General features: G+C 40.0%; 1 protein-coding gene across 9 annotated transcripts in view; it reads right to left on the reverse strand.

The window, feature by feature from the left end:
• Positions 1-12,513, reverse strand: part of poln (polymerase (DNA directed) nu) — a 94,858-nt gene that overhangs the window by 32,607 nt on the left and 49,738 nt on the right. For all 9 annotated transcript variants that reach the window (XM_037757832.1, XM_037757835.1, XM_037757833.1 and 6 more), the window contains one exon: positions 190-247. In XM_037757832.1, the coding sequence (XP_037613760.1) occupies positions 190-247 (58 nt within the window). The remainder of the gene's footprint in view (positions 1-189; positions 248-12,513) is intronic.

Genomic DNA, 12,513 nt, shown 5'->3' on the forward strand with positions numbered 1-12,513 from the left:
GCTGCTGCAGACTTTTATCATCCTCATAAAGCCTCTTTACTAGCTCACTGCTCATCAGTTTTTGTATGCCCTGAGAGATGTCTCCCTCGCCCACACACACACACACACACACCTCGACATTTATCACTGCCTCATTCTCTAGAACGAGTGGGAGGTGTGTGTGTGTTAATGAGTGTGTGTGCACCTTACCTTGGATGTATTGCTTCTTGGTGATTTGAAGTGGCTGTCTTGGCAGGGCCTGGAAGTTCTAGTTTGAGAGAAAACACATTTTGTAAGCCTGCTAGAGTTAACTATTGTCCTGTACAGTGAGTAGTTATAGATAGTTGTACTGTAACAGTGTCTCATTACTCTATGGAAATGGGTCTTCCCATTGTCAACAGTGTTTTGTACAGATAAATTACTCCCTACTGTGTGGAAACCTAAATAAACTAATGGATCTCTACATAAGTGGGAAAGGTCAGCTGCATATATCTGCAGCCGCTCCCAGCGTGCTCCTTTGAGGCTGTACTGAAGGGATGGAAGAAGAGATGGAGGTGTAGAGGTGACATTCACTTGTGTGTGTTATAATAAGATGATGTCATCCCTCTCCTCAAATGAGGCTGTTGGGAGCGCCTCCAAATAAGTACTTTATCATATTAGAATTACGGCTGTCAATCGATTAAAATATTTAATCGCAATTAATCGCATGATTGCACATTTTTTATCCGTTCAAAATGTACCTCAAAGGGAAATTTGTCAAGTATTTAATACTCAAACATGCTGCTTTATGCAAATGTATGTATATATTTATTATTGGAAATCAATTAACAACACAAAACAATGACAAATATTGTCCAGAAACCCTCACAGGTACTGCATTCAACATAAAAATATGCTCAAATCATAACATGGCAAACTGCAGCCCAACAGGCAACAACAGCTGTCAGTGTGTCAGTGTGCTGACTTGACTATGACTTGTCTCCAAACTGCATGTGATTATCATAAAGTGGGCATGTCTGTAAAGGGGAGACTCGTGGGTACCCATAGAACCCATTTTCATTCACATATCTTGAGGTCAGAGGTCAAGTGACCCCTTTGAAAATGACCATGCCAGTTTTTTCTCGCCAAAATTTAGCGTACGTTTTGAGCGTTATTCGGCCTCTTTCTCGACAAGCTAGTATGACCTCAGGTTTTCTAGTTTCATATGATACCAGTATCTTCACTCTAACTTCAAAACTGAGCCCCTTACAACCTAAAAACCGCAAGTTTTAAATGAGATCTAAAGGTTAGAACATTCCCTCACAATCCCACTTTAACACAGTAAGTTCATCCTTGTCCTCATGTCACCTTTTGAAATTCCTCAGTAAATATACGTATGACCAGCAGAAAGTATTATTTACTGTATATGGCAATAGCTGCTTTGGTTGGCTGACATTAAGAAAAAGAGAACGACATCCTGGGACTCAAGCCAACACTACAGATCTTTCAAGTTTTCAGACACACATCTTAAAATAGGAACAGCCTGATGCTCACTGGGCTCCTGGCCCATTCTGCATCGACCCACTGAGAAATCTAAGACGTTGCCGATATACACACATACACACACACACACACATAGAAAATTACACATATGCAGTTTTTTTTCTGCCTGAAGGAGGAAAAACAGGAAAGGTGATAATGTGCACACACACAGTAATGGAGGGAAGAAAGAAAAACGATGGTTCAGACTCAGCAGTTCCATTTTAATCCCTGTTAATCCCACCGTGTCCGGCCTTACACACACACACATGCACACTCAACAACTCAAGGTGTGTGAGTGTATAAGGATGTTAAAGGTTATTATCAAGGACATGCAGGACATATTAATCAGTGTGTACATGGAAAACACAGATACACGCACGGGATTAACATGGAGAAGGGGACAGGCAAAGAAAAGGACACCCAAACAAAAACATAACAGTGTTTCCCATCATGGTCAGAATCTGAACGTGCATGTTTGACCCTTCAGTGAGTGTGCATGCTTGTGTGTGATCCAGAGAGAGAAAACAGCTCTCTGCTTTCACCACTCATTCATTATTCACGAGAGGGAGGGAGGGAGGGAGGGAGGGAGGAGGGGAGGATGAAAAGACAGGACTGCAGTGGCAGGGTGTGAACATCAGGGACCGGGCACCAATCACACACACACACACACACACACACACACACACACACACACACACACAAACACACAGGTTCAGTTACGGTGCTCCTACTACTGCTGTACATGAATGTGTATTTTGGGCAGAGTGAGGTAATTACAACTGTATGTGTGTCTGCTGGAGTGGGTGTGTTGCCCTGTGATGTGACAGGTGACTCAGAGTGTCAGATGCAAATGCTCAGCTTTCCCATCATGCACAGTGTTGCAGTGACGACAGCATAAATCAGTACACACACACACACATAGAGCACAGCGACTCGCCTGACAGACTGTCAGCATGCTAGATACTAGAGCTGTTAATCGATTAAAATATTGAATCGCGATTAATCGCATGATTGTCCATGGTTAATTGCGATTAATTGCAATTACTCACACATTTTAATCGATTTAGAAAATGTCATTAAAGGGAGATTTGTTTAGTATTTGATACTCTTATCAACATGGGAGTGGGCAAATATGCTTGCTTTATGCAGATGTATGTACTGTACTGTATATATTTATTACTGGAAATCAATTAACAACACAAAACAATGACAAATATTGTCCAGAAACCCTCACAGGTACTGCATTTAGTATAAAAAATATGCTCAAATCATGACATAGCAAACTGCAGCTCAACAGGAAACAACAGCTGTCTGAATATTACCCCAAATTTTGGGTAAGTTTGGAGCGTTATTTAGCCTCCTTCGCGACAAACTAGTATGACATGGTTGGTACCAATGGATTCCTTAGGTTTTGTAGTTTCATGATACCGGTATCTTCACTCTAGCTTTACAACTGAGCCCTCTACAACGTAAAGATCACAAGTTGCGTTAATGCGTTAAAGAAATTAGTGGCGTTAAAAGGAATTTGCGTTAATGTGTTATTATCGCGTTAACTTTGACAGCCCTATTAGATACTCTTTTTTTTTTTTTAAAGGTACACTCACATCTTTATCTTGTACACACATTCCTCACAACATGAATACCTCATACACACAAAAAACACACACTGTGCATTACAGGAAAGACAAAAAAAGATTTGATAGACTACCTCAAACATAAGTTGTGTCACACTGATCATAATTCAGACCTTCTCTCTTGAATAACGATTTGTTGATTCAACAAACAAAGCTTTTAAAGCACCACAGATAACGGGCAAGGAATTTAAGTGCCAGCCATAATTAATGTTAATAGCTTTTGTTGATTATTGCTATGTAAAAGTGAGTGGTGCCCTGTGTTTTGATATGCAATCAAAACCTCCAGATGCTTTTAAAGAGAAAGTCAGATGTGAGCGTGTGAGAGGAGAGATGGGAAGAAGGGAAAAGACAATCAAAGAGATGGAGAGGCAGGAAAGAGAGGGAGACAGAGATCAAGAGATGAAAGAGAAGAAAGAGGAGCAGGGAGAGAATTAAAGAGCAGAGATGTAGGCTACACTACATGCGTCATTGCAGCTTGAGAGAAACAGAGATGATGAATGAAAAATTGTAAAATATGAAAGAGCCTGGGTCAGCTTGCTCTGTTCACTGCTGACTGTACAGTTTAAAACACACACACACAAGAGCATACACAATCCCTCTCCCCAGTACTGCTCAATATACATGAAACTGATCTATGTCAACACATACACACAGCATGAACATTAGTGGTCGACGGATGTGGGTTTTTCACTGGCCAATACCGATATTTAGAGAGCACGGCGGCCGATGCACAATTTATAAATCGATAATATAATAAATATAAGCAATATAATGTGTTTTTTTTGCTTGTTTTTTGCACCTGATTAAATAAAATGTAATAATAATAATAATAAATGAGACACAAAATTGCTGAATTTAAATGAACATTTATTTAACACTCTGATTATCTGCATTGTCTCTGTTTGCTTAAGTAGATCTGCAGAGCACTTATTTTAAATTTAAAAAAAAAGTATCAACTAAATAAATGTCCACAGGTAATCAAACATGATCAATTATTATTGCGAGCCCTATAGAAAAAAAGAGTCACACTAAAATATACAGGATTAATAGGCTTGATTTTAAAATAATCCAGATTATAGCGACCGATCAATCACAAGGTAGCCATGCCCCAAAAGCATCCCCTGCTTTATGGTCTATTTGACTCTAAATGGGAACATAATTTACTAAATGAACATCATGCTGTACTGAAGAAGACTTGAAACTAGTGATTGAGACCATAAACTCATGTTTACAATGTTTACTGAGGTAATAAATCAAGTGAGAAGTAGGCTCATTTACTCATAGACTTCTATACAATCAGACTTCTTTTTGCAACCAGAGAAGTCAACCAACCGATTAATCGGTCAAACTCAAATGAACATAGCTAAAAATCAATGATGAACCTATTATTACACACACACAGTTACATAAGCACTTTTACACAGTGCCAATGAAATGAAGTAGTAACCAGAAATGTAACTACAGACTGGTGAACAACAATCTACACAGCACCTCCAGTGATGGCATCACCTACTGGACTAGAACATTCACTACATCCCCTCCTGCACTCCCACATCAGGAGCTGCATGTCAGACAAGACAAGTGAGTACAGCACACAAGTACTATATGTGCACAATCACTCACAGGAAGACACAATATGCACGTACAGAAGCAACACATGCATACTGTCTGTCTAACACATATCTGCACTGTGTGTGGTCTAAGTCATTATCACCCTTACTGTGTCATGAGGAACGGAGAACCAGTTCATTAGTGGACACTGTGTGAGTCAGACCGAGAGAGCCAAACAAATTCACACTGGTGTTTCATTTATTCTGTCCTCTAAATGTCTAAAACTCAGACTGGTGCAGGAGCACAAACATTACAGGCACATACACAGGTACACAGACAGCAAGCAAGCAAGCGCCCGCACTGTGTGTATGGCACATTAAAATGCACAGACACACAAACAGGCTGGCAACGCCGGCACAGGACGAGCTCCATTAAATGGCGGCTGATGTTGTTGTTCCTCCCCTAATTACATCAACGTGTGTGAATTATACAGAGCTGACACAAATGCGTGTGTATTACCCTCTGTTGCACACATAAAAAAAAACACACACACCATAAATATTCCTCGGCTGTCAGACACAAAACACACACAATAGTTGAGAATATGCCATCGACTGACAAACACACCAACACACTTGCTTGTGTTTTCCTCTCCTGGGCTCATTGACTTTGAATGGGCCACTTAATCATGCAGATGCGCTTGTTTTTCGTGTTGTCTTTCCTCTACCGACGCTGTGAGCAGCATCATTCCTTATTCTACATAACAGCCTGCTGTTTGTATTCTTTAATGCCCCCCTTGTGTCCTAATGTGGGCTCACAATGGCATGATAATGAACCTGCAACGGGTCTGCACAGACTCAACAAGAGCCTGACAATGACACTTGTTGCCGAACCACCTGTTAACCCAGGGATTCATGTTTTTTGATTAGCGTTGGTTGAAATATTCATGAGGGCTTGGGTTAAGTCTACTTCATTCGCAGGTTAAGATGCAGATAACTAAACAATCACTTAAAGTATTTATTGTGAAAGGGCAGCTCAAATGAGTCATAATGAGTGGCTGCTGCTGGTCCAGCAGCGTTCAATTACTGTATATTCAATACGCATTTGCACAGTGTGCCTGTCATGCTGACTCTGGCTGATTTTATTCCCCTCTGGAAAGTTCAATCTGCTCTTTCATTTAAAAAAAAAAAAACGTGGCTATTAAGAAATCAAACAGGCTTATGGATTCTGAACGTCCAGACCGCCTGTGTTGATGGACCAGAAAGTTAGTTCAGGAGGATTTTCAGATCCAGTACAATGTTTCACACTAGTGAGTGAACATTGTAACACATTGCATCCAATCATTCGATCCCTATGCTTCCTGTTGGGTGTAATACCGGCTCTCCACCTCTGTTTACCTTTTAGTATCAGGGTGGCATAGTGAATATTTAAACTATACTGAGCTCAGTTAAATATATAAATAATGAGTTGTTGGTATTGTCCTGACCTAGCATTATAAGTCTGCATGCCAGTTTCTATTTTTTCACACTGCTACATTAATGCATCTGGCTCTAATTACACACAGACTGTGAGCGCAAATTGAATGAAAGTCGCACTGCAAATTTCCCCGCGCTGTCATAAACATAAATCTGGCCCACAGAGAGACGGAGCGGCAGTCTCAGAGGAGCACTGCCCTGTTAAACAGATGGAGACGACTGAATCACTGTGCTGGTGCGGGGTAATTTAATCACACTGCACCACTTTAATGACTCGTCACGGAGCAAATGCACACATTCAAACACACAAGCATGTCTGTATGCACACTCAGACACACACACTGCTAAATTATGTCCATTCACGCTGCAACCACAAACAAACACACCCCGCCAAAATCCATCTGCTCAGCATGAAGAGAGATCGGCACATGGCTGCAAAACCTACAGCCGGACTATCCACTAGTTGGAGTAAGGGGACTGACTAGTGGGCACGAAGACCTAGGGACGCACCGATCCGACTTTTTCTGTCCCGACAGCGATACCCAGGATTTGGCTTTCGGCCGATACCAGTGTTTAATTAATAAGCTGTATGCCTCACTGTGTGAAAGTGACTTTCTTTTATATGTAAGGCAACATCAGGCTTAACTTAAACATTGCCTTCCTAACTCCGTAAAACAAAACAAATAAATACATAGATATAAATGTATTGAACTGTTATTTATTTATGATTAAGATAATAAATTGTACACCAGCAACTTTGTAAAAAATCTTCAAAATTAACAGGAATTACAATTCAAGTGTAATGCAGCAAAAAAAATTGGTCAAAACTTAAACAGGATTTAAAATTCCAGTATATAATCTATATAATGAATACGTATAAAATTGAATTGAATAGATCGGCCCCATTGTCACCGATACCCGATCCAGCTATTTGAGTCAGTATCGGCCCTTACTGATTGGTTGATATACTGGGGCAGATACAGGCCAGACCGGTATTGCGTCATCGCCAAGGCCACGCCCCCTTTTGGAGGATAGAAAACGGAAGATCCGATAAATGTCAATGCAATTTGACGTGTTTGGATTGTAATTTTGACACGTTTGTATGCATTCATCTCTTATTAAACAAACATCTGTTTTATTTATTATATGTGTAATAATTATTTTGCGACCTTGCCTGAACCTGAGTGTTCGCGATAACTTAATAAATAAAGTGATCGCAGTCATGCTCCTTCAGTCTTCCCCCGTCCAAGTGGATGAATGACCCACCACTGTGGTCGGATATTGCTTATCTGAACATCTATAATGCTACCTATTTGATTGTATCACCGGCTACTCTTAGACTTAGTGTTGTCTGTAAATAATCAACCTGTTAATAGCCAACTGATCTTTAGGCTGAGATTTAGTTGGAGACGACAGTCTGATGCTGCTAATACCGGCTATACTGTATGACTGTACTGCAGCAGCCTCCCACTCAAGCTAGCTAAACTAACTTATCCATCAGTAGTAACTGTCACAACATCATTTAGCCAATTACCACACTGACAGGGAACACTCACATATCTTATGTGCCTCAAATCCCAGTGTGAAAACCTCGGTTAACCCGTCTGGTACTGGTGCTTTTGTGTAAAGCCTGCTTGATATAATTTGAAATAAAAAGTTCTCTATCACTTTCAAAAAACAAAATCCAAACTACTCTTTTTCTCTGTCACCCTTTTCTATCTTACACGTCCGTAAATATGATAAGTGTATGCAATAAGTGTGTGTGCCTGTCTGCGTGTATGAACCATAGTGTGTTCAACGCTGCCAGGGAGTCAGCAGAGAACTTGACACACACTTCAGTGAAGTGCTTAGATCAGCTTTGGGAAGACTTTCTGTGACTGAAAAACATTTAATGACTAAATGCAGAGCAGTCTTAAACTGCCATTCAACTGTTTGACAAGCCCTAAAGGAAATCAGTTGGCAGTTTGGGAACAGACACAGCTGCACACAATCATAACACAAAACACACAATTTAACATCAATAATGCAATAAAGCAGTGTTCTTATATATTGCCGTGTCAAATATTTTTCCTACACCACATTAGAGAAATGTGATCAGTCTAGAGTAAAAAAATTGTGCCAAGTTAATCAAGTAAATCATGATAAGAGGGGTAAATATGCACAATTTATTGAGTGAAATCCCTCATTTGAATTATAAAGATGTTAAGTCATGCTGTGGGAGGAAGTAAACACAAAAAGAGTGTAGAAAAGATTAAGAAGAGTCACCATTTAGAGAGTCAAACCCACTGCACCACAAAAGAAACAATGGTTTGACATGAACCCAAAACTGAGCAGAACTGTGTGTTTGTATCTGTTTTATTTGCAGGACTGAGTGAACTTCCTGCATTTGTGGTAGGGATTATTTTCAGGTGATTATAAACTAAAGAAAACATACTTATTAATATTATATTCCATTTCTGCCAATAGATCCCCCTAATTGTTACACACTGGTCCTTTAAGTCAAGCCTGATGTTGCTTTACACTTAAAAGAATGATCCCAGTCACTTCCACACAGTGAGGCATGCAGCTTATTAATTAAACACTGGTATCGGATCGGTATTTGGTGTCGGCCGATACCCAAATCGCTATCAGAATCTGGACTGAAAAAGTCGGATCGGTGCATCCCTAATTTGTGGGTGTCATGAATGTATAAATCTTTGAACACCATAAAGGACTCTGGCACAAGCTGAAAAGTGCAAGGAGAAAGAGAGAGAGCAGATGATATGGGGAGGAGTACTGCATCAAGGACCCGGCAGCAAGCTGAATGTTGTTTCAGCTCTTTGATGCTACGAACAGTCAGTAAGAAGGCAGCCGAGAGAGAGAGAGGGGAAGTTTAATCGTATTTGTTCTCTTTGGTTTCACTGCTGCACTATTAAAGGTGTTAATGTGAGGGAATGAGAAAAAGAATGGGCAGAACTAAAGCATCAGGTAGAGAAGGGGATTCAAAAAAAGACCAAGAGAATGAAAATAGAAAGGAGAAGGGAATCAGAGATAGAAATACTGTAGATGGAGAGGAGGAAGCTGATATTTTTGCTACCAGCAGGTAAAAACGAATGAGGCAAAGCTCCACTTCCCTCCGCAGCGAGAATCACTTCTTGCAGCGCTTTAAACTCAGCTCCAGTTTTATGGCTGCTTTAATCCAGGCACCCCTTTGTTGCTGCAGTCTGGCTTCACCTCGATTGAACCCACAACAGATGAAAGCTAAACCCCTCTGCAGCACTGCTCATTTGAATATGTGTGTGTGTGTGTGTGTGAGCATGAGCTGTATGTGTGTGTGTAGAGTGGTGAGTGGCAGAACAGCTGCCATTTTTTCCCCTTAACCCAAAACTATAAACTGCAGCTTTTCCCCCTTCAAAGCAGCGGGATGTGACATGTTAGCGAACACTGAGTTAGTCTTCAATCAACCAGCACGTTCAACTCCATAAGAGAATATAATATTATTAATATATATTATGAGTGAACTTAATGTATATGCTAGAGTAATGATAAGGAAAAATAGACTAGAGGGAGTTGACTCATCTCCCTCCTGTTTCCATGCTCTGTGACACACAAAACTATAAATATATCTCATGCATCTTCCTCTGTGGGTCACTTTATTCACTATTCCTAGCCTTTTTTTTGTATCATTCTCTACGTAGGATTGCTGTCAAACTGGTTGGAGCCCTTACTGATGGTTAGTAATGGTGATTTAGGAAGTCTTTGCTTTGGCTTAAAGTCCTCGCAAAATAATATGAATTATGAATCACAATGCTATCATTTCACATTTTATTTAGCTTCATGCTAATAAGGGAAAACAAAACATTATGTAATGTTGCAATATTGATGGCTTTTTTTAAGGTAGGCTTGGTGAGTACTAACAATAGCCATGTTCACTGTTAACTTTCATTATTATATGTTTACGTTCATAATGATCATTTTGGGGGCGTGGCTTTGGAGGGAGGCCTGTAGCCACTTGCAGACTTGGTGACTTTCTTGCTACATTTAGGGACTTTCGGAGCTAGTGCTGCTAGATACTTTCATTGGAAAAGACTTGGCAAAACTGGGCTTGGTTTTTTGGTTGGATCATTTTTTTAAATCTAGTGTAATCTTGCTAGTTTCTCAAGATCACCGACCCTGCCTTTAAGGGCTGGAGCGAACGATTATTTTCATTATCAATGATCTGCCACTTATTTTCTTGATTACTTGATAACCCTTTAGTCTGTAAAATGTTAAAATAATAGTGAAAAACAAGACGTTTTGACGTCTTCAGATGTCTTTTTTTGTCCGACTACAGTCCAAAAGCCAAATATGTTAAATTTTTACGATAAAATAAAACAGAGAAAAATAGCAAATCCTCACATTTGAGAAGCTGGAACCAGAGAATGATTGGCATGTTAGCTTAAAAAAATTACAGAATTTATTAATTGATTATCCAAATAGTTCTCGAATCCTTTTCTGTCAATTGACTAATGAAACAACTATTTCAGCTCTGTAAAACATTTAACTGCAAAATTTTTGTCTCTTTGCTTCTATACTCTTTGGTAGAGTCAAAGCCATTAAGCGAAAGTAAAACAATCCAACAAATCCTCAAGCACATAATTCATTTTGAACATGAGAAAAGCATTTGGCTTTGACTCTGCAGTGGCAGTAAATGTGAACAGCTGGTGTCATTTAGAGGGCATAAAGCAGTGACGTCATTCCACCTGCTACCACAGGAAAATATATTACACCACATCACTTTGGGGGCATTTGTAGCCTTTATTGGCAGAGGCAGTTGAGCTTGGCAGGAATTGTAAGAGAAAGAGAGTATATGGTATGTGTCTACACCATTCGGCCACCGAGACTCCCCATAACGAAATTTTTTTAAAGTTATAACAATTCAAACAATGAGCGTAGAGCTGAATCAGCTCATTTTCCTAATAACAGTTTTGTTTGTTTGTCTTCACTTTCATTGTGAACAAATTAGAGGACAACATATGCATCAAAGACCAAACTGGCGCACACACACACACACACCAGTACAGCAACACACAAACAACCAGATACAAGCATCCACACACTTAATGTGATGCTCAGCCAAATCCCAGAACTGTGTTAGAGCAGAGAGAACAGAGCTGTGTTAAATCGCAGCAGCCCAACGGTCACATATATCATTCAGTAGCAGTATGATCAATTCAATGTGTAGCTCACACTGGCCGAAAATCGCTAAGTGAGATTAGAGAAGTTCGATGACTCCACGTTTACATATATATGTGTGTGTGTGTGTGTGTGCGTCAGAGCAGTGCTCAGTGACAGAACCACTGGACCCTGACAGCTAGGTGATGTCGAAATGAGCTATCGACCGTCCCAAACTGAGGCGAGGGAGTGAGGGAGGGAGACAGAGAGAGAGAAAGAGAGGAAGAGTTTTTTTTATATATATATATATATATATACACAGTCTGGCGTTTCATAGACTACTACATGTACCTCTTTCAATAACATTTTACTTTTGGTGATAATTTCATGAATTATTTCTTTATTTAGTTATTATTTATGAAACCAAATTCTCAATTTAAATGTAAAAAAATCAATCTCACAATGTCTCTGCCATCAAATAGCTGCAATATTAGTTAAAATGGACAGTTGTATGTATTTTCTGATGGTCTAAATTTGAAGTTTTAAAAGCTTTCTGAAACACGGTAAATTTGAAGATGCTGAATATTAATACAAAATGCTATGCATTAACCTGACACACCAGATGTTTTCTTTTTTTTTTTACACAGAACCATCTGTGAAGCCGTCATTGGAAACTGTTTAGAAAAGGGTTGCACCTCTGCACCTAAGTCACACCCGTAGCTGCCAGCAGCTCCTAACAGGATGCTGATTGGTCCGTGCTCTGCTGAGCCGAACACAAACCCAGTTTTTGACGCCCTGGCACGATGGATGTAGACTGGCTATCCCTGTGTTTTACTTCCAGATTGATTTTATACATCCAAACACACGAGTGCATAGAAACACATCCCAATGGCCAAAAACATGGTGATTTATACACTCTCAAAGCCACACACATCCCATCACTCTCATTATTTTAACTCTCTCTTAAAATGTCTCTCTCTTTCTCTATCTGTCTCTGTAACCCGAATCAAACAGTCCTTTGAAGTAGTGAGGACAGGCCAAAATGTCCTCACTGCAATGGTTTCAAACTGAAATTGGTGCTCACCAAGATAGCAATGCCCACACACGCACGCACGCACGCACGCACGCACGCACGCAAACAGTAATAGTATCCACACAGCCTGCAGTCCAGCACCATGGATAGCTCCAGTAACGAAAATAGATTTTTTTAATGCCAGAAT

The sequence above is a fragment of the Sebastes umbrosus genome, chromosome 22, assembly GCF_015220745.1.
Source record: "Sebastes umbrosus isolate fSebUmb1 chromosome 22, fSebUmb1.pri, whole genome shotgun sequence".
NCBI classification, from domain to species: Eukaryota; Metazoa; Chordata; class Actinopteri; order Perciformes; family Sebastidae; genus Sebastes; species Sebastes umbrosus.